The sequence below is a fragment of the Mobula birostris genome, chromosome 31 (assembly GCF_030028105.1).
Source record: "Mobula birostris isolate sMobBir1 chromosome 31, sMobBir1.hap1, whole genome shotgun sequence".
Lineage (NCBI taxonomy): Eukaryota > Metazoa > Chordata > Chondrichthyes > Myliobatiformes > Myliobatidae > Mobula > Mobula birostris.
The window spans coordinates 33,952,147-33,975,755 of record NC_092400.1 but is presented as its reverse complement, the minus strand read 5'-3'; the positions used below and the strand labels follow the sequence as shown (position 1 = coordinate 33,975,755).

The 23,609-nt window shown below is 40.9% G+C and overlaps 2 protein-coding genes across 4 annotated transcripts in view; one reads left to right on the top strand and one right to left on the bottom strand.

The window, feature by feature from the left end:
* Positions 1-10,309, top strand: part of svopa (SV2 related protein a) — a 71,570-nt gene extending 61,261 nt beyond the window's left edge. Inside the window, exons 14-16 of the mRNA XM_072247583.1 lie at positions 6,938-7,019; positions 8,308-8,397; positions 9,996-10,309. Coding sequence (XP_072103684.1) covers positions 6,938-7,019; positions 8,308-8,397; positions 9,996-10,187 — 364 coding nt within the window. The 3' untranslated portion in view covers positions 10,188-10,309. The remainder of the gene's footprint in view (positions 1-6,937; positions 7,020-8,307; positions 8,398-9,995) is intronic.
* A 5,606-nt stretch (positions 10,310-15,915) lies between these two features.
* The window catches only part of LOC140190673 (D-amino-acid oxidase-like), a 101,448-nt gene continuing 93,754 nt past the window's right edge, over positions 15,916-23,609 (bottom strand). For all 3 annotated transcript variants that reach the window (XM_072247442.1, XM_072247441.1, XM_072247440.1), the window contains one exon: positions 15,916-20,366. In XM_072247442.1, the coding sequence (XP_072103543.1) occupies positions 20,235-20,366 (132 nt within the window). In that variant the 3' untranslated portion in view covers positions 15,916-20,234. The remainder of the gene's footprint in view (positions 20,367-23,609) is intronic.

The window sequence follows — 23,609 nt, the reverse complement described above, 5'->3', positions numbered from 1 at the left end:
GGCTTTGGTGAGAAAAACTGATGATGGAACAGGTTCAAGCCCTGGCAGACAGCCAGTAATCAATGAGTGATCCTTGGGAAATAGGCGACAAAATCCTCCTTGAACTGTCCAATGTGGAAAAACAATATATCTTTATAATTGCACAAATGTAGAAGAATATTTAATTCTGTAAATAGTGGAAATAAAAGGGAATGGGATGAACAAAGAACAAGAAGATTTGTAATGAGGCAAGTGTAGCTTTTCATACATTTATTGTGCTTCTTTATTTTCCTCTAAATGCCTACAAGAAAATGAATCTCAAGGAAGCATACACTCTCTGGTAACATATATATACTTTGATAATGAATTTATTTTGACTTGACTTTAACTTTTACTTGTACCACTTGATGTCTGTAAAGGGTGTAATATTTTATTACATAATGTGTGGGTTTAATACATTAGGGTATCGACTAAAATAGGAGACAAGCTGTTGTTGCACTTGGATGCAATGTCTCTATTTCAAGTCCACTGCAGCAACTTGAACTACACTATGGGACGGTCTATAGTTATCTTTATTATCACTGTATGTTAATATTATGGGTAAGATGATGGAACACACACCAGTGGTCATCGAGGGATCAGAAGTGGAAAGGGTGAGCAGTTTCGAGTTCCTGGGTGTCAACATCTCTGAAGATCTATCCTGGACCCAGTACATCAATGCAGTTACAGAGAGGACATGACGGCGGCTATATTTCATTTAGGAGTTCAAGGAGAATTGGTATGTCACCAAAGTCACTTGTAAGTTTCTACAGATGCACAGTGGAGAGGGTTCTAACTGGTTGCAGCACTGTCTGGTATGGAGGGGCCACTGCACAGGATTGGAAAAAAACTGCAGCAAGTTGTAAACTCAGTCAGCTCCATCATGGGCACTGGCCTCCTTGGCATCGAGGACACCTTCGAAAGGTGATGCTTCAAAAAGGTGGCATCCATCATTAAGGACCCCCATCACCCAGGACATGCCCTCTTCTCATTGTTGCCTTCAAAGAGTGGGTATAGGAGCCTGAAGACATGCAATTGACGATTCAGGAACAGCTTCTACCCCTCTTCCATCAGATTTCTGAATGGACAGTGTGTCACGTACCCCGTGACATGAATAAAGAACCAGCAGGATGGAAAACACTTTGGAGTCCAGTATTGCTATAAACTAATAATATATATTAGTAACTAGATAGATAGATAGATATACTTTATTAATCCCGAGGGAAATTTGGTTTCATTACAGCCGCACCAACCAAGAATAGAGCGTAAATATAGCAATACAAAAAATCCCAACAATCAAACACCAAAATACAAACTATGCCAGATGGAGAATTAGTCCAGGACCAGTCTATTGGCTCAGGGTGTCGGACCCTCCACAGGAGGAGCTGCACGTTCAATGGCCACAGGCAGGAACGACCTCCCGTGCCGCCAAGTGTTGTATCACGGTGGAATGTGGCTGAAGTCCAACAGTAAAAAGTTCAAACACGTTCCCTGATCGTAATATGCCCCAGATTGCACCATCCGTTGTTAGCCAGATCAGTAAGCACCCCACTCCCTCACGCTTACCGCTCTCGGTGCACTTCCGGTCAGCGGGAACAGTATTACCCACGGAACTCCTCTTCTCCAAAAGCCTCTGTTGTCTCGACCCGGTCCTCTTTCCTCGGCTTTGTGATCCCCCTCTGTGTGTTATGCAATACAATAATGTAAATGTAGATAAATCAAACAGGTTAGCAATAACTATATATATATATAAGTAAGTATATCAGTAAGTGTGGAAATATATGTATGAAAAACCAAGCTTCTTTCAGTCTAGGGGTAAAAAGATACAGCCTTACGATGATGAATAATGTTCAGTTCAGTTCAGTTCGTGGTATTGAGTTGAGTAGTGATGGAGAGAGAGAGAGATTTGAGTCTTCAGGTGAGCTGATGCTGTCGATCTCCTCGTTGTCCTTCGAAATCCTTTAAAAGTCACCGACTGTGACTTTAACAAAGGAGACCAGTTTTCTGTGGTGGAGCTATCCCCCAGGCGAGGGTGGACACATGAACAATTCCCCACCAGTCAACCTTTTTCCTCTTTCCACTGTTAGAGTGATGGATAGATCGATTATGTATTACAGTGTACTGATACAAAACAACAAATTTCAAGCCATTTGCCAGTGATATTAAATCTGATTCTGACTCTGATATGCCTATTATGTCATATTATTTATTCATCACCTCAAATTGCTCCATCTCTGTTGTCCACACAACTCAAAGTCCTCTTTGCAGGCACAGAGCAAATTTGAAAATGCACAGATTCCATGATTTTTAAAATGTAACAGCAATAACATGTATTGCATTGTTTGAAATAGTGAGAGAGCGGCATCTCGCAGGGTGGGAGGCTCATCAGGAGTGAGTCCTATTTGAGCCAATAAAAAGAAAGGAGGTGTAAACGGAGTGGCCATTGTTAGAGTGGGGCAGTTTTAGAGTGGTCTGGCTTTGGCTCAACAGGCTTAGGCAAGAACCAGCTTGGGCAAGCACAGATGTAGGCTTTAAGTAAGTTTCTGCTAAGTTTTTTTTTATGTTTGTCGATAGCTGATGCACTGAAACTGGCTCCAGAGTTAGTGTTATGTTCCATGTGAGAAATGTGGGTGACCTCCAGTCTCCCTGATAACTACATCTGTACAAAGTGCACCGAGCTGCAGCACCTTAGAGACTGTGTTAAGGAACTAGAGCTGCAGCTGGATGACCGTTGGTTCGTACGGGAGAATGAGAGGGTGATAGGAGCTACAGGGAGGTAGTCACCCATCAGTTGCAGGAGGCAGATACCTGGGTGACTATCAGAAGAGGGAGAGGGAATGCACTAGATGGGCCAAAGGGCCTATTTCAGTGCTGTACTTTTCTGTGACTCTCTGGCAACCCAACAGCACGTTTGTCACTTACAGTTATTCCAACGATTTACCAGCGACCCGCGTTCAATTCCCGCCACCGTCTAAGGTTTTGTACATTCTCCCCGTGACCGCGTGGGTTTCCTCCAGATGCTTCTGTTTCCTCCTCAGTCCAAAGACGCTCCAGTTGGAAGATTAATTGGTCATTGTAAATTGTCCCCTGAGTAGGACAGGGTTGAATTGTAGGGTTGCTGGGCAGCGTGGCTGAAAGGTCTGGAAGGGCCTGTTCCGGCCTGTATCAATTCATAAATAAATAAAAATAAATATAGGAAGAGTAGAAGAGAGGTGAGAGTGAATATTGGATCACTGGAAAATGATGCTGGAGAGGTAGTAATGGGGGACGAGGAAATAGCGGACTAACTGGAAAAGTATTTTGCGTCAGGCTTCACCACAGAAGACACTAGCAGTATGCTCGAAATTCGAGAGTCAGTGGGCAGAAGTGAGTATAGTTACTATTACTAAAGAGAAAGTGCTTGAGAAGATGAAAGGTCTGAGGGTAGGTTAGTCAAACCCAGACCAGATGGGATACACCCCAGAGATCTGAAAGAGGTGGTTGAAGAGATCGTGGAGGCATTAGTAATGATCCTTTAGAATCACTAGATTCTGGAATGGCTCCGGGGTACTGAAAATTTGCAAATATCACTCCACTCTTCGAAGAGAGGGAGGCAGAAGAAAGGAAATTATAGGCCAGTTAGCCCGACCTCAGTGGTTGGGAAGATGATGGAGTCCAGCAGCCAACCAGGACATTGGAAGTTTGGAGAGGAGGGGCCTTCAGTCAGGTCCACTGCCCCAGGATAAGAGGCAGGAGCGGGTCACAGCAGCAGAGTAGAGCTTTAACCAGTGACCAATCGGTGTTTGGGATTGATTAGTAAGAGAAGTTAAAGAAAGACAGGCAAACGCAGCAGCCGTTGTCTGAGTGGACATAGAGTTGTGATCTTAAGGCGTTAGCTCTTCAAGGTTTCAGCAGAGAGGCTTCACTCTGAGAAAGCAAAGGAAAGAAAAGCTGAAATTTCTTTTTCCTTCGCTTATTTGTATCTGTTCAGCTAGGACAGTAGAGATGCCAGGCAGGATAGTGAAGTACTCCTCCTGCGAATGTAGGAAGGCAGGGAGGCCTCCAGTGTCCCTGACGACTATAACTGCGAGAAGTGCATCCAGGTGCAGCTTCTAACAGACCATGTTAAGGAGTTGGAGCTCCTCTGTTCTGAGGCTGTATCCTCTGATCTTAGACTCTCCCACTATAGGAAACATCTTCTCCACATTCACTCTCTCAAGGCCTTTCACCATTTGATGGGTTTCGATGAGGTCACCCCTCATTCTTCTGAATTCCAGTGAATACAGGCCCAGAGCCATCAAACGGTCTTCATATGACAAGCCATTCAATCCTGGAATCATTTTTGTGAACCTCCTTTGAACCCTCTCCAGTGTCTGCGCATCCTTTCTAAGATGAGGGGCTTGTACCTGCTCACAATACTCCAAGTGAGGCCTCACCAGCTTTTACAAAGTCTCACTGGTACATCCTTACCTTTATATTCTAGTCCACTCGAACAAATGCTAACATTGCAATTGCTGCCTTCACCACAGTCTCAACCTGCAAATTAACCTTCAAGGAATCCTGCGCAAGGTCTCCTAAGTCCCTTTGCACCTCAGTTTTTTGGACTGTCTCTATATTTTGAAAATAGTCACCCCTTTCATTTCTCCTACCAAAGTGCTTGACCACACACTTCCCGACACTGAATTCCATCTGCCATTTCTTTGCCCATTCTACTCATCTAGCATCTCTACTTCCTCAAAAGCAAATGCCTCTACACCTATCTTCATATTGTCTGTAATCTTTGCAACAAAGCCATCAATTCCATCATCCAAATCATTGACATATAACATAAAAAGAATTGGTCCCAACACAGACCCCTGTGGAACACCACTAGTCACGGGCAGCCAGCCAGAAAAGGCTCCCTTTATTCTCACTGTTTGCCTCTTGCCAATCAGCCACTGTTTTATCCATGCTAGAATTTTCTCGTAACATCACGGGCTTATAGCTTGTTAAGCAGCCTCATGTGTGGCACTTTGTCAAAGGCCTTCAGAAAATCCAAGTACACAACATCAACTGATTCTCTTTTGTCTATGCCCCTTGTTATTCCTTCAAAGAATTCCAACAGATTTTCAAGCAAGATTTTCCCTTGAGGAAACTAAGTAACTAAGTATCACCATCCTTTTCTTTCACATTTACATGTTGGCTGCATTTACATGAAACCATCGCTTATTTTATCACGTGCCTCCAGGTACCCTGAGACCACATCCTTAATGATTGACTCCAACATCTTCTGAACCACTGAGGTCAAACTAACTCACTTTAGTTTCCTTTCTTCTGTCTTTCTTCCTTCTTGATGAGTGAAGTGACATTTGCAATTTTCCAGTGTTTCAGCACCATTCCCGAATCTGGTGATTCTTGAAAGATCATTACTAATACCTCCACAATCTCCTCAGCCATCTCTTTCAGAACTCTGGGGTGTATAGTGTTTGGTCCAGATGATTTACCTACCTTCAGAGCTTTCAGTTTCCCAAGAACCTTCTCTCTAGTTGTGGTAACTTCACTCTTCATGCCCCCTGACACCTGGAACTTCCACCATACTGCTAGTGTCTTCCACAGTGAAGACTGATGTGAGTCTGCACACGTGTGGGATAGTATATGGTTATGTACGTGGTAGAAGGAATAAAGGTGTAGACTATTTTATAAATGGGGAAAGAAGTCAAAAATCAGAGGTGCAAAGGGATTTGGTAATCCTGCACAAGGTCTCCCAAGTCACTTTGCAGCTCTGATTTCTCTCTATTTCTGCTCCTATGACTTGTGGTCTAATTTTAAAAACAACCTGTCCCAAAAAACATAATGGAACTATTATGCAAAATATTATACCAAGTGAGAAAATTATTTTGAACCAGGTCACCAAAAGATGCATGTTTTAAGGTGCATCTTTGAGGAGGAAAGAGAGGGCGAGAGCTAGGGAGGGCTTAAGGAGAAAATGTGTATGCCTTTAATTACGGAGGTCCTGAGAATAATGCGGCTAAACGTTTGCATGATCAAGAGTATAGGATTGGAGAGCTCAATGGGAGTCAATGGGAGATTTAATTGACAACAACATTAGACCATGTGAGGTTTGGGGAAAAAAAGGATTTTAGAAAGAATGTGTTACTGAGCTGAGAATTAATGCAAATACAAAGTTTATAGGTGAATGGGCTATTGTAAATTTGAGGAGAGTGTAGCAAAGTTTTGGATGGGGTCTTGCATTTACAAAGGGTGGAGTGAGGGACTGTTGTAATAGTCAAGTCTAGATCTTTCACTAGAAGATGAGCCGAGGTCAGGAGTAGCACTGGGTAACGTTACAGCAGTGGGAAAAGTTGGTCTCAGTGATGGGGCAGATACTTTGGTGTGCATCATTCAGATTCTATTTCATCTAGGTGCCAGATTTGAGGAGTCGATTGAAAGGTAGGAAAGAGAGTTTGTCAGGACCAATGGCAATAGCTCCCAATTTTCCATTACTTTCCAAAACTTTACTGTGTTTTCAAATGTTTTGCAAGTGTCAACATGTAAGTGCGAAAGAAAAGGGTGGTGAATACTTAGATTCTTGAAGGACGCTGAAGCAGCTGTACAAAACGAGAAGGTTTTATAGGTTGGCAGAAGTGAGACAATTATCAATCTGCCTAAGGAATCCGTTTCTTTAAGATAAAAGTTGCTGGTGAACGCAGCAGGCCAGGCAGCATCTCTAGGAAGAGGTACAGTCTGCCTGGCCTGCTGTGCTTACCAGCAACTTTTATGTGCGTTGCTTGAAATTCCAGTATCTGCAGATTTCCTTGTGTTTCCATTTCTTTAAGATGTGGCTGAGTTATGGTGATGATGTAGATCAAGAATCATATTGGCTGCAAGGCTTTTTTCATATTTGTTGGTAGGTATGTCCTTACTCTACGCCCTTATCTGTGTCTTGGGTTCTCTCTTGCAGGTTTGCCCTCACTGTATTCCTCTTCATCGCCAGGGCATTCATCTCTGGTGGTTTTCAGGCTGCATATGTCTATACACCCGAGGTAAGAACAAATAGGTATTTGCAGAATGCTTGAGTTACTGGATCAGTAATCCACTGACTTTATCCAGCGGATAAATAGAGCAAATGGACAATTTGAAGTTTGATCATTATGTGCCACGTCTTATGATGTGGGTGATCATGGTCTTTCCATGACCATGATTGTTCTTGGCGAATTGTTCCACAAAAGTGCTTTGCCATTAGCTACTTCTGGGCAGCGTCTTTACAACCCGGGTGACCTCCCCCACCCCCCCAGCCATTACTAATACTTTTCAGAGATTGTCTGCCTGGCATCAGTGGTCACATAACCAGGACTTGTGATGTGCACCAGCTGCTCAAACCACCATCCACTTCCTGCTCCTATGGCTTCACATGACCCTGATCGGGGCGGGGGGGAGTGGCTAAGCAGGTGATACACCTTGTCCAAAGGTGACCTGCAGACTAGCAGAGGGAAGGAGTGCCTTACACCTCCTTTGGTAGAAACGTACCTCCACCCTGCCACCCATAAATTTGAAGCGTAAGTGACTAACAAGCTGTTGGGTTGTCATAGAGATGTACACCAAAACAGGCCCTTTGGCCCATCTACACCATACTAAAAACATTTAAACTGCCTATTCCTGTTGACCTCTACTGGGCCTATAGCCCTCTATGCCCTACCATCCACGTACCTATCCAAATTCCCCTTACATGTTGAAATCGAGCTTGCATGCACCACTTGTGCTGGCAGCTCCTTCCACACTTTCACAACCCTCTGAGTGAGGAAGTTTCCCCTACATTCTCTTATGAAAGCACGACTGGTTCTTTAATATCCTTCACTGATCTGGGACCTTGGTCAGACCCACTTGAACATAAGTGACATTTAGCTGCCTTTGTAAGGACTCAGCTGGTCACTACGGTGGTCCCTCCTCAAAGCAGCTGGGAATGAATAATGAAATCCCTCCCTGTGAGGCCAACTTCCTAAGAATGAATAAACCAAAATTTAAATAAGGAAAATTTTATGGGATAATTGGGAATAAAAAATGTTGGAATTTTCTTTTTTAATTTCAGATTTCCAGTAGTTTGTTTCCAGACTTCCATGAATGGGAACCGTTTACTAACTAACTTGAATTTATGTGATTGAATAGGCAATTTTATATTAAGGCCTTCGCTTGAGAGTGGCGACAAAGTTGAAATGAAGTTCCTGAAACCTATTCAATTTCCTCTTCTCTGATGTTTTTCCCTTTCATTCATCTGCTTGTGAATAGTGCTGGCGCTTGGAGCAGTCACAATTGCCATTGTTTTCACCCCTTCAGGTTTACCCGACTGCCACTCGAGCACTGGGCTTGGGGACATGCAGTGGGATGGCACGCGTGGGAGCACTCATTACTCCTTTCATTGCACAGGTATGGCGAGTAGGTGCCCCACATTTTGCAGCAAGTCATAATTCAACCTATCCACAGATCCCTCAGCTTATTCACTCAGACACACGTGTGCATTTCTGCGGTTCTATGGCTGATGGTCATACATAATTCTCCAGATTACTGCATTTCATCAATTATCCACAAGGAGTTTCCTCTCGGGGTTGGATTGGCATTCAAGCTGTATGGACCTTCACAGAAAAGTGCCAGAAATGGGCTAGTAACGTCATGAAGGATCCCACCCACACTGCTCATGGACTGTTTGTCCCACTCCCATCAGGGAGGAGGCTACATAGCATCCATGCCAGGACCACCAGACTCATAAACAGTTACTGTCCCCAAGTAGTAAGACTGATTAACACTTCCACCCACTAACCCACCCCTCCACACTCCCAACCACTACTACTTTATTATTTCTTGTCAGTCACCTTGCGTACAGATACTCCTGTGCCGAGCATTACTTTATGGACATATAATCAATCTATGTATAGAAGCTGTGTCGTGTAATTACATGTTTTTTTATTATTGTGTTCTTTATCATTGTGTTTTTTTTGTGCTGCATTGGATCTGGAGTAACAATTATTTCGTTCCCCTTTACACTTGTGTACTGGAAATGGCATTAAGCAATCTTGAACTTGATTCTGCCATCTTCTGACATAGCACCGGTGGAATCCTCAGGTAGACAGTGTAAATAGCTGTTTGTGTAGGAGCCTTCCTTTCTACTATCAGAATCCTGGACTTTCGTGTATCTCCTCCCAAACTCTGACCTCCCAACCCAATCTTCTATCTTTTATGGAAGTTTGCATGTCTCAAGAATCTGTTCAGCCTTTTTATTATTATTATTAAAAAAAAGTGGTTCCCAGCATTTTCAGTGATGTTATCTTTCACAAGTTCATGTTTCCCCTTTCTGAGTGAGGTAGAAGATTAGACACCAAGCTTTCACTTCTAAGATCTTTGTTTAATTCCAACCAAGGATAATGGAACGGAAGCTTCCTCTTTATATAACCAATAAGTTTAGGAAACATAGAGATCCTACAAAGTGTATAATCTCATTACAACTCCATAATTATATATGATTACACATACTTGAAAGGTACAATGATAACTGGTCTATTATTTCTACATGTATCGTACAGATCATTTCATCACATCAGTACATCCAAGTCATACAAGAAAAAAAATAGAAGAATGCAGAATATAGTGTCACAGGTACAGAGAATACACATTGCCAGCAAACAACATGGTGCAAGACCATGTCAAGGTGGAGTGTGAGGGTAAGGGTCATCTTATTGTACAAGAGGACCAATGCAAAGTGACACAGAGCAGTTAAGGGGCAGAGGTTTACATGTTAATTTCTATTTTTAACCAGTGTTCCACAAAGGGAATGAATAATACACTGCGTCTCATTGTGATAGCTCTTGTACTTAATATCATCTCTGGCAATAGTAGTTCTAAGTTTGCTTTTAGCTTCTGCAACCGTTGCATCCCATGGGCAAACAACGACCGTACAGTTTGATGACATTGCTAACGATACAGGAGTGAAGCTGCTTTAGTTTAAAGAATCTATTTTTACTCCCAATCAGGTCATGTTGGAATCCTCAGTCTATCTAACGCTTTCAGTATACAGTGGATGCTGCCTGTTGGCAGCATTTGCTTCCTGCTTTTTACCAATCGAGACGATGGGACGAGGTCTTCAAGAATCGAGCCAGCAAGAATGGGGTCAAGAAATGGTGGGCAGAATGCATCATTCAAGCAGCTCAAACAGGAGCACCTAGCGCACGTTTATCACAAGAAAAAATTAGCTCTAGAAAGAAGAAATGGCCTTACAGGAAGCAGACAACATCGTGACCATACTAGTATGTACCCATTCGGCTGGTTAATAACTCCGTGAGTATGAGGTGGGAATCAAATATAATATGTTGCGCATATACATAAAAATTGAAAAGAATCCTCCAGTAACTTTGCAATGTTGTATAAAAGGACATCCACAAAAGATTGGAATATAAAGATGGAATTACAAATAGAATGTAAGGGAGGGACCTGCCTTTCATACATAGCCATTTATCCAGCTGTAATACAGACAAGCTTTGCTATTTACAAACTGCTATCATTACTTGTAACAGAAAATATATCATTGCCACATGTATCCAACAAATTTCAATAAACTAGTCTAACCAATGTCTTATAGTTTACCATTCAGTCTCATTTTCAATGAGTTGTTACTCATTTGTGCAGCGGTAACCAGAAAATGTGAAAGCATGGTATTCAGAACATCTCTATGAATCCTCTGGAGATGTTATTGTGTGTGCAGATAATAGGCTGCCTTTTTATCACTACGCGAACAGCAAATTAAAAAAGATAGTTTCCAGTATGTACATCTGCTGCTGGAACCCTATGCCACTAGAACAATCTCAAGAGATGCCATTGAAGGCCAGTTTGTATTAGCAAGGTTTGTCTGTAATACTGTATCACGCACTGAGATTGCTTAATAAACCTGTCACTTTAAAACAATAAAAATGTATGGGGTTGCACCTCTTTATGGGAATCTTAGTTTTTTTACTGCGATGTGATACATGAATGTAACACTATAGTCATGCGCTAAACTTCAATCAGATGTACTGCTAAACTGGTAATGTCCCAATATAACTCTTCTCTAGTGAAACAATGACATCCTGCAGTGCCATCTCCTGCTGCTTTTGTCAGCTGTCTCACAATAACAACCTCCTGTTGTTTATCTGTCACAACAGGCCATTCTGTGATGCTAATCCCATATTAAACTTGATTATGCCTTGTTGACAATTGCCAGAATTGGCCGGTCTCTGATGCTAAAATGATACCATCAGGACTGACTTAACGTGAATCTACAGAGACTGACGTTTTAAGTGAAACGTAGTGGTGATAGACCAATTGGTCATTGTAAATTGTCCTGTGATTAGGCTAGGATTAAATCAGGATTGCTGGGCTGCACAGCTCGAAGGACCTATTCTGTACTGTATCTCAGTAAGTAAATAAATAGATCCCAACAATTTTCCACGTTAGAATTATTTAATTTTAATGCAAACTTTCGGTATTTCCTTCCGTGTTTCAGTAATACAACAAGGATAATACGATAGTATTTATCAAAGGTTTGATTCTCACTGCTGCCTGTAAGGAATATGTACGTTCTCCCTATGACCACTTGGGTTTTCTCCGGGTGCTCTGGTTTCATCCCACAGCTGATAGACATACCGGTTGGTAGGTGAATTGGCCATTGTAAATTGTCCCGTGATTAGGGTTAAGTCGATTGCTGAGCAGTGTGGCTTGAAGGGCCAATGGGCCTACTCATGCTGTATCTCAATTTTAAAAAAATGTAGAGAGGACCTCACCCCCATCACAATCTCTAACCAAGTGTCCTATGGATCTACTAATTGGTTTCCTCTCAACTCCTAAAAGAAGTTGTGATCGCTTTCACTGAGAAAAAACAATAACTGATTGAAGACAAAGTAATGGGCATGGTAAGAGCTATTAGGTTTTTAATAAAAATCAATAATATATTACAAACTCTGCCAACTGTGTTAAGTTATGCTCAACACATTATGCTAGAATATCTTATTAAATATAATCGAACATGGCACTAACTTGCATGTAATCATTGGGAAAAACTGAGAATAAAGAATGATTGTTTAAGTTGGTCTGGGATTTAAATTGCAAATTATGATTGCATTTGCTCAACATAAGCTGCTTGTGTATTGAAATGGAAATAATCTAAAAAAAAATCCAATAGCACTTAGAATTTAGGTATGATCACTGCAAAATTCCACAGGTTCCAATAAAATGAATGACATGGTTTTCTGTTCCTCATTTCTAAACACCCTGCTCTTGCTGAGAATAAAATAATAGTGTTGAGATTGAGGAACGCCAGTAGTGGAGCATTGGGACCCTTAGAGAAATGGCAGTTTAACTCCTTCTTCTAGTGTTCTGGACATATCCATTTGGAGGATCTTTTGTAAAGTATTAGATCGAGATCTTTAATGTCAATCTGCCAGCTAGCTGGAACCTCAGCCTCGTGTTTTATTTGAAAGATGGCAAGTGCTGCATTTGCTTAATGCTGCAATATCAACATAGCCAATTCATGCTGAAATACAGGAATTAACCCACACACTTTAAATCTGGGGGGGGTGTCTCTACAATAAGGAATAGGATGGAAGATGTATCATTTAGATTTGTAAAAACTTTTTTCTATCCATAAATATTATTAATGTTACTTATTCATCTAAAAAGTTTCCATCATTAATATGTCCTTCTGTCTGGTACTGTAAATACTGGACTCTAAATTTCACCTGGGCCTTAGTACTATTAAATTTGGTTCTACTGTACATTAGAGGCATTGTGAGAGACCTAGATTCACCACGATTTTCGTAGGATTGCTATACTCAGTTTGTATCATAATTACCATTTATATTGCATTTGTAACATTAAAAAAATGTCTCAGTGCCATTCTTGGATCATAAAATTGAAACAGAAAGAAATGAGCTATGCAGTGGGAGACGCTAAAGTATGTTGAAACATCTGCTAAAAGTGGGGTTTGAGGGGGGGTACTTTAAATAAATTGCAGTTGACTGGAAAACATGTGTGGCCTTGATGTCAGTTTATGTCCACACCAAAATGGCCATGGTTATTAATGTTGTGATGTTCAAGTGGTACCAAAGTTAAAGACTTTCACTTGATTCTGATTTCTCCCTAATGTCACAGTGATCTGTGACAATGAACTGTAACTTTTGTATTTAAATTGTCTGAGAGAAAAGTATGAGAAGTTTACAAGGCAATGCTTGGTATAAAAGTACTTTGAACGTCAACTTAGTGGTAAGTGTGCAGAGACTGAGTTGAAATCAAGTTTGAAAAAGTTGCAGAAGCAAAAAAAAAACAGAAAATGTTGGAAATATTCAGCACGTCAGGTAGCTTCAATGAATATAGAAACAGTGAACATTACAGGTTAATCACTTTTCTTCTAGCATTTAATTGATTTGAATAAAGTGAATACAAAGAATAATTGGTTTAGTAAGAACAGTAATAATAAAATGGTTCCACTTTGATTCCATTCTGGTGTTGGTCTGATTCTCTAAAGTCAAGTGACGAACCTGAAATGCTCGGTTTGTACTTTTCTTCACACACATTTCCTTCCAGCGTTTTCTGCTTTTATGGCAAAATACTTCTTGGTTAATAGTTTTTCAGCAAGTTATAGTCGAGCAATTAAAAAAAAAAGCTTTTCTATTAAAGAGGGCTAGAGATAAAATGAGTAGAAGCTAAATGATACAGTGTTTACCTCACACTTTGCCATTAAATACTGTGATGCTCGTCTCAGAAGTTAGTTGGCCAGATCTAGTCGCTTAGCTGAGCCTGTTTGATCAAACACAGATCATTGGAGATTCAATAATGAATAAAAGGCAGTAGAGGGCCAACATCAATTCCAGCAAGAGGAACGAGAAAGAGAGAAGCACAACTTTTTTTTCTAATCAGATAAATAAACCAAATGTTTTTAAAACTGTGAATTGTCTGCAACAAAATAAGGTATCTGCATTGTGTAAAATAATAGTAGAAATTAAGAAAAAATGAGCTGATTAAACAGGTCTGTATAATGATAAGAAACTGGTACTGTATATTGTGAAGCCTGTATTTTACATTCTCAATGTGTAAAAGTAATGGAGATATATTGTCAGTAAAGTACTGTTTCTGCATTACACTATAGACTAACTACTTCTGTTGATCCTGGAACAGGACTGTGGTAAACATCCAAATCTGCACTCTGCATCCTGGTCTACTCATGAGCAACATTACAAGGAATCTATTAGTTTATAATAAATAAAAACAATTGAGAGTTCAGATGACTTTTATACCCTTTTCAATTTCACATGATTCAGGGCAACATTCCTGAATAGACTCTAGCCTGCAACTTTCTTTCAGTAATTTATATAAACTACGTCAACCCAGTAAGTGCAATGCAGCATGAAAATTATGCTTATTATATTTCACGTTGTAACTGTCTGAGGCCAGCAATAAGCTGATCACTTGTAAACTCACTCTCGATTTGTGTTTCTCTTTGCGTTGTCATTGAGGTTGTTTACTATTTTATCCAATAGACGATCTAATTATTTTTGTAACTGTATATGCAGCCTTTAAGTTCACTGGATTTAAATCGGCCTCCATAAAGGTGTTAAAGAAATCAAACAAAAGTTTGACTTTGTTACTAAAATACACAATTACCACCCATTTGCAAATGCAAATTTGAAGACTGGAAATACGCACATTTGGGTATATTATCTAATGGATTATGATTGACTCTTATGTTCAAACACTCATTTTCTGAGAAATAAGATTTGAGCCGCAGTCAGATTCATGTGTGTACCTCTAGTAACTTATTTTGCTTTTTAGTCATAAGCAAAACATCATAACAGTGATCTCTAAACTCCATGAAGGCTTTCAAGTGTCTGGGAGGACTGAGCCTCTCATGTTCTTTCTGCCCAAGGTGTGGATATCAATATTTGCCTGTTACAAAATATGTCCATTGTTATCTGGACGACTTGTGTTCGCATTTTTCTACAAAGTGTAAGAACATGTTCAGTGTGAGTTCAAACGTGAGGATGCACAGCATATACTGTGCTTTGATATTCAGTGTTCACCTACAGATAGATGCTTATGTATATCAGGTAACGACTGTCTTGTGCTTGAATGTATTTACTTGTTCTATACGTGGTGAACTGGAACGTTATTGTTTACAAATATGCAGCATTTGCATGATAGCCTGTCACAAATAGACAACTTATTCTGATTGATGTAAATAAGATACTTCAAATTACCAGAACAAAATTGTACTTATTCAGAGTAATGTTTGCATTTAAATTATAAAAAAACACTATTTAATAAAGATTCTTTTTGTAATTCAGTTTCAATTTTATTGAATCAATTATAAATTTATAAAAATGTTAGATGATAGGTTATTCCTTAGCAAATCGAACAATACCATTACACGAGGTTCCATGTTGCTGTGAAAAACTGGCAAATCAATTATAGCATTTACTTTTACCAAAAAACTGGCAATTATTTATTGCTAATGTAAATGTGTATTAGTAGCAATTTCAATGGTGTTCACCACCCTTAATCCTCAGTCATTTAAAATTTGATAACATACAGATGGTATACTTATTAAATTTAAAACATTTCATGAAACTATTATAATGATCAGTCAGAAGTGCAGTAAAAATATTATCTTTGTTAACAGATTTTTGAGGTCACTGGTTCCTTATTCTGTACATACTCATTTCCTTCTTTACTGGTTATTAAATTAACTCTAGATGAATAACTTTTGAGACAATAAGGTCTTAATCATTAGTTTAATAGTTTTAAATTTCAATTTAGATACTGTAACTGGATGCTAACACAATAAGAACAAAATTGTAAAATCACAAATTTACCCAAGTTGTGAAGCAGCTGATGAAAGTCGGACAATAATTTATGTTCAAATTAGTGCAAGTTACAAACTTCTCTAAATTTGTTTTAAATTATGCTGTTAATTTCTCCAGACGTGGTTTGTCAGGATCTCTGAGGAGAGGCAAGACTGATTTGACAGAACAGATGCAGCGGTGTTGCTCACTACTTTTGTTTCACCATGAAAAACATCTTGATTCTCAAAATGGTTTAAAGAAATAATCAATTTAATATTAATACTTAATGGATTAATAAAAATTTTTGTAGCCACAAAAACGTCAACCTTTAAAATTTGCAGAATTATTTGAGGAATAGTTGGGAGGAAAAATTTGGAACAAAGATGCTTAGGTGCAGACCAACAGTTGGAAGAGCATTTGAGGAGCAGAGTTTGGGAATTTTGGAGATTGTAGTGGATTACATATTTGCTGATAACCACTAAGTACAGCCATTATTCATCAGCTCGTCACTACAGAAATTATATCCACGGGATAGTGAAGAGGTGAAGTGAAGTGAAGAGGTGATAGACAGGAGCTACAGGGAGGTAGTCATCCCTAGGCTACAGGGGTCAGAACACTGGGTCACTGTCAAGAGAGGGAAGGGAAATGCCCGGATAGTGGAGAGCACCCCTGTGGCTGTCCCCCTCAGCAACAAATATCTTGTTCTGGATGCTGTTGAGGGGGATGACCTGACAGGGGACGCCCACGGTGACCGGGTCTCTGGCACTGAGCCTGGCGCTGTTGTGCAGGAGAGAAGGAGGGTGAAGAGAAATGCGGTAGTCGTGGGGGATTCCATAGTCAGGGGAACAGACAGGAGATTCTGTGAGCCTGATAGAGATACCCACATGGTGTGTTGCCTCCCAGGTGCCAGGTACAGGATGTCTCGGATCGGGTCCTGAATATTCTAAAGGGGGAGGGTGAGCATCCAGTTGTCTTGGTGCATGTTGGTACCAATGACATAGATAGGACAAAGGAGGAGGTCCTGAAGAGAGATTTCCAGGAGTTAGGAAGGAAGCTGAGAAGCAGGACCTCCAGGGTAGAAATCTCGGGATTGCCACCTGTGCCACGTGCTAGCGAGGGCAAGAGTAGTCGGATCAGGCAGATGAATGCCTGGCTGAGAGACTGGTGTAGGGGGCAGGGCTTCAGATTCTTGGATAATTGGGATCTCTTCTGGGGGAAGTATGACCTGTTCAAAAAGGACAGGTTACACCTGAACCCGAAGGGGACCAATATCCTGGCGGGAAAGTTTAATAGAGCTGTTAGGGAGGGTTTAAACTAATTTGGCAGGGGGATGGGAACCGGAATGATAGAGCGGAGGAAGAGGAAAACAGAAATAAATCTAAGATAGTGAGCAGTAAAGACAGGCAGGTGATGGGGCAAATGTGTAGCCATTGGGATGAGTTGCAGTGCAATAAAGTTGCAGTGAAATCAAAGCAAAAAGTATCAAATACTGGTCTTAAGGTGTTGTACTTAAATGCACGCAGCATAATAAGGTGGATGATCTTGTTGTACAGCTACAGATTGGCAGGTATGATATTGTGGCCATCACTGAGACCTGGCTAAAGGATGCATGTCTCTGGGAGCTGAACGTCCAAGGATACACGGTGTATCGGAAGGATAGGAAGGTAGGCAGAGGGGGAGGCGTGGCTTTATTGGTAAGAAATGATATTAAATCATTAGAAAGAGGTGATATAGGATCGGAAGGTGCAGAATCTTTATGGGTTGAGCTAAGGAATATCAGGGGTAAAAGGACCCTGATGGCAGTTACTTATAGGCCTCCAAACAGCTGCAGGGATGTGGACTACAAATTACAACTGGAAATAGAAAAGGCTTGTCAGAAGGAGAGTGTTATGATAATTGTGGGGGATTTTAACATGCGAGTAGATTGGAAAAATCAGGTCGGCACTGGATCTCAAGAGAGAGAATTTGTAGAATGTCTGCGAGATGGCTTTTTAGAACAGCTTGTTGTTGAGCCCACTAGGGGATCGGCTGTACTGGATTGGGTATTGTGTAATGAACCGGAGGTGATTGGAGAGATTGAGGTGAAGGAACCCTTAGGAGGCAATGATCATGATTGAGTTCACTGTGAAATTAGAAAAAGAGAAGCCAAAATCTGATGTGTCAGTGTTTCAGTGGAGTAAAGGAAACTACAGTGGCATGAGAGAGGAACTGGCCAAAGTTGACTGGAAAGAGACACTGGCGGGAAAGACGGCAGAGCAGCAGTGGCTGGAGTTTATGTGAGAAGTGAGGAAGGTGCAAGACAGGTATATTCCAAAAAAGAAGAAATTTTTGAGTGGAAAAAGGATGCAACCGTGGTTGACAAGAGAAGTCAAAGCCAAAGTTAAAGCTAAGGAGAGGGCATACAAGGAAGGAAAAATTAGTGGGAAGACAGAGGATTGGGAAGTCTTTAAAACCTTACAAAAGGAAACCAAGAGGGTCATTAAGAGAGAAAAGATTAACTGTGAAAGGAAGCTAGCAAATAATATCGAAGAGGATACTAAAAGCTTTTTCAAGTATATAAAGAGTAAAAGACAGGTGAGAGTAGATATAGGACCAATAGAAAATGATACTGGAGAAATTTTAATGGGGGATGAGGAGATGGCAGAGGAACTGAACAAGTATTTTGCATCAGTCTTCACTGAGGAAGACAGCAAGATACCGGACACTCAAGGGTGGCAGGGAAGAGAAGTGTGCGCAGTCACAATTACGACAGAGAAAGTACTCAGGAAGTTGAATAGGCTAAAGGTCGATAAATCTCCTGGACCAGATGGAATGCACCCTCATGTTCTGAAGGAAGTAGCTGTGGAGATTGCGGAGGCATTAGCGATGATCTTTCAAAAGTCGATAGATTCTGGCATGGTTCCGGAGGCCTGGAAGATTGCAAATGTCACTCCGCTATTTAAGAAGGGGGCAAGGAAGCAAAAAGGAAATTATAGACCTGTTAGCTTGACGTCGGTGGTTGGGAAGCTGTTGGAGTCGATTGTCAAGGATGAGGTTACAGAGTACCTGGAGGCATATGACAAGATAGGCAGAACTCAGCATGGATTCCTTAAAGGAAAATCCTGCCTGACAAACCTATTACAATTTTTACAGGAAATTACCAGTACACTAGAGAAGGGAGATGCAGTGGATGTTGTATATTTGGATTTTCAGAAGGCCTTTGACAAGGTGCCACGCATGAGGCTGCTTAACAAGATAAGAGCCCATGGAATTACAAGAAAGTTACATACCTGGATAGAGTGTTGGCTGATTGGCAGGAAACAGAGAGTGGGAATAAAGGGATCCTATTCTGGCTGGCTGCCGGTTACCAGTGGTGTTCCACAGGGGCCAGTGTTGGGGCCGCTTCTTTTTACATTGTACATCAACGATTTGGATTATGGAATAGATGGCTTTGTGGCTAAGTTTGCTGACGATACGAAGATAGGTGGAGGGGCCGGTAGTGCTGAGGAAACGGAGAGTCTGCAGAGAGACTTGGATAGATTGGAAGAATGGGCAGAGAAGTGGCAAATGAAGTACAATGTTGGAAAGTGTATGGTTATGCACTTTGGCAGAAAAAATAAACGGGCAGACTATTATTTAAATGGGGAAAGAATTCAAAGTTCTGAGATGCAACGGAACTTGGGAGTCCTCATACAGGATTCCCTCAAAGTTAACCTCCAGGTTGAGTCGGTGGTGAAGAGGGTGAATGCAATGTTGGCATTCATTTCTAGAGGAATAGAGTATAGGAGCAAGGATGTGATGTTGAGGCTCTATAAGGCGCTGGTGAGACCTCACTTGGAGTACTGTGGGCAGTTTTGGTCTCCTTATTTAAGAAAGGATGTGCTGACGTTGGAGAGGGTACAGAGAAGATTCACTAGAATGATTCCGGGAATGAGAGGGTTAACATATGAGGAACGTTTGTCCGCTCTTGGACTGTATTCCTTGGAGTTTAGAAGAATGAGGGGAGACCTCATAGAAACATTTTGAATGTTAAAAGGCATGGACAGAGTGGATGTGGCAAAGTTGTTTCCCATGATGGTGGAGTCTAGTACGAGAGGGCATGACTTCAGGATTGAAGGGCGCCCTTTCAGAACAGAAATGCGAAAAAATTTTTTTAGTCAGAGGGTGGTGAATCTATGGAATTTGTTGCCACGGGCAGCAGTGGAGGCCAAGTCATTGGGTGTCTTTAAGGCAGAGATTGATAGGTATCTGAGTAGCCAGGGCATCAAAGGTTATGGTGAGAAGGCGGGGCAGTGGGACTAAATAGGATAAAATGGATCAGCTCATGATAAAATGGCGGAGCAGACTCGATGGGCTGAATGGCTTACTTCTCCTTTGTCTTATGGTCTTATGCGATCACACAACAGTATGTGTGATTGAGACTAACTACAGTCGGGATGGCATTTTCCAACTGGGCTTCGTCTCCTGCTGGATCTTGTTGAGGATGTTTGATACTTCCATGGCACAGCCCCAGTGGATAGTCAGGCCATAGCCTCCATGACCATAGTTGTGAATCACCTACAAGACAAACACTCTGATTAAATCTGATGAAGATTTTGCCTCAAAGACATCAATGAAGGAAATTAAAATTAAGTGCTAGGACAGAAAATACAGAGCAACTCCATCAGGTCGTGTAATAGAGGTCAACAATGAGGATGTTCACATCTTCTCTATTCAGGTGATGATAGATCTATTTTACTTTCACATTGCTTTTCTGTGCTTACAAAGTGCAACATCGCTGTCTCACCCCACCTCACCCATCTGTCAGGCAGTTTCTAACCACAGAAACATCAAGACAGAAATTTGCAATCTGAACTCCATTTCAGCAGTGCCCTATACAGATGTTTCTTCTATCACCATCAGAAATAGAGGAAAACTGCAGGCTCAAATCAAAGCCACTGTAATAAATTTCTGTTAAAGCCTCAGGAACTTTGGACCATACTTAAAACTCAGCTAAATCCATGAAAATGGAAAAGCACTGTTAATTATGTGAATGTAAGCGACTTAAGGAACATGTAATTGTTCTGCAAGTCCGAAGTAACTGTCCTAATCCTTCTAATTCTCAAAATAGCAGAAGGTAAACAGATTTAGGAGTCTGTGTCTGAAATGAGTCCAGAAGACTCATTTGAATATCAAATGAGATCTGCATTCATTTAAGGCAGCCACCAGGGTCATCTAGTAAAAGGCCTTAACTAAGCTAGTAGTGGTCTGAACATTCAAATACAAATATACCCATTTTAGATTCATGAGACAAGTGCAACAAAGTCAGTTTTGGACCCTATATTGTAGTTGGAAAAACTCACGAAGAATTTTTCATGGTGTTCTGACAACTGGTGACAATTTCATAATTTTCACCTGTATTGAAAAAGTCCTATCGGGTGTGTTAGAACATTAAAAATAATGAATTTTTTAAAAAGTGTGCATGATCTTGGAAAGGAAGCATTGTTTTAAAGCAGCAGGCCACTCCTCTTAATGGCTTCAACATCTGTAACTTTTACTTCTTTGCATCATGCATGTATTGATCCCAAGCCCTACTAGGTAACACATGCAAAAGATCTGAAAGCATGCATTCTTCATTCGAAAGTAAGTACTTTTCACTGTTTATTATTGGTGGGAATCAGTTGAATGTAATGAATTTACTAAAACAACTACATTTTCTTCGAAGTTATGAAAGCTGCATCTTTATGTTTTGCTTCCTATCAAAATAAGTTAGGAAAGTCAACCAATTGTTTGGTAGTTGTACTAAATGTTAATGAAATGTGTATATTTCTCAATATTATGGTCATTTTGTCCCAGTGATGCAACTTTAGATTTCAGGCACAAATTCTACTACAGGATTTGAGCACGTAATCTAGGCTGAGACTTTAGTGCAGTACTGAAAGAGTGTTACGTTGTCACGGATGTTGAATTACAGATTCTGTAGTCCTACTGTAAAAACTCCTTTGACACAGTTTGAAAAATGCATCTGTTTGAGCCAACATCTGTCCCACGACCACCTCCACCTAAAACAGTCAGTCAAATAAGTCAAAGCAGATTTATTATCAGAGTACACACGTCTCCATCTACAACCCTGAGATTCATTTTTGTGGGAACATACAGTAAATACAAGAAACACAACAGAATCAGTGAAAGATTGTATCCAACAGGACAATCAATGGGCAAAAGACAACGAACTGTGCAAATATAGATAGAAAAATAATAATAAATAAATAAGCAATAAATAGAAAACACGAGATGAAAAGTCCTTGTAAGTGAGTCAATAGGTTCAAATCAGAGCTAGCGCGAGTGAAGTTGTACCCCCTGGATCAAAAGTCTAATGACTGAGGGGTAATAACTGTTCCTGAATCTGGCGGTGTGGATTCTGATGCTCCTGTACCTTCCTGATGGCAGCAGTGAGAACAGAGCGTAGCCTGGGTGGTGGGGTCCTTGATAATGGACGCTGCTGTCCTGTGACAGCGCTCTGTGTAGCTGTGCTCAATTTTCACTGGTGACTTCTGGTTTAGGATGGTGCTACCGAACGCGTGTGGCACCTCACTGGCAGTTCAAAAGGCAAAACAGTTTGACTAAAAACATCACAAATAATACCTTTAGTGAATAAATTGTAGTAAAATACCACCACTAACAATAAAGAAGTGAGCGAAGGCGAAGCGAATTTGAGGGATGAACCCACTGGTATGTTGCAGAATCGACGCAGATGGAGTGAGCCATTCAGAGAGAAGTCGAGGCACAGGAGTTCTGCAAGGATGGATCGCTCTGGGCGCCAAGCAGATTTGGAGAAATTAAAAACAGCTTTGGGCTAGGGAACCCTGAGCCTTTCACTTCAGCGGAGCCTGGGTCCTACTGTGAGATACAATATGCTGTTTGGACGATTTAAATGAAATACTGGGAAGACTGTCGGGATCGGAAGTTGAGGGCCAATTTCACTTACTCTCCCATGATGTTCACTCCTCCCTCCATGGTACTGAGGCTATGAAGAGAGACCCCGGCTGCTGTGCTCCATGCCTGCTAATATGATGGACTGATATTGAAGCTTGGGCCCACTCTGGGCTTTGTATCGAAGGACTCATTCTGGTTCAAAATGTTGTTGCTTGCTTCTATTGCTTACATGATTTGTGTTTTCCCCCTTGTCTCTGCACGTCGGGCATTGGTATTTTTTTAGTTGAGCTCTTTCAGGTTTCTTGCTTTGTAGCTGCTTATTAGCAAACAAATCTCAAGGTTGTATAATTTATACATCTTGATAATAAGAGTACTTTGAACTTGAACTTTGAATAGTTGGGAGGGCTTTACGCATGATGGACTGGGCTGTATCGTTACTTTTTGTAGGCTTTTCCGTTTAAGGGCATTGGTGTATTTCTTACCAGGTCATGATGGAACCAGTCAATATACTCTCACCTTACATCTATAGAATATTTGTCAAAGTGTTAGATGACATGCCAAATCTTTGCAAACCTCAAAGAAAGTAGAGGTGCTGCTATGCTTTCTTTGTAAAGGCACTTACATGCTGGATCCAGGACAGATCTTCTGAAATGATAAACCTGAGCAATTTCAGTTGCTCTCTATCTCTGAATCCCCAATGAGGACTGGTTCATGAACCTCTAGTTTCCTCCTCCTGGAATCAGCTCCTTGGTCTTACTGACAATGAGTGAGAGGTTGTTGTTTTGCCACCACTCAGCAAGATTTTCAATCTTCCCCCTACATGCTGATTTATTGCCATCTTTGATTTGGCCAATGACAATGGTGTTATCAGCAAACTTAAATATA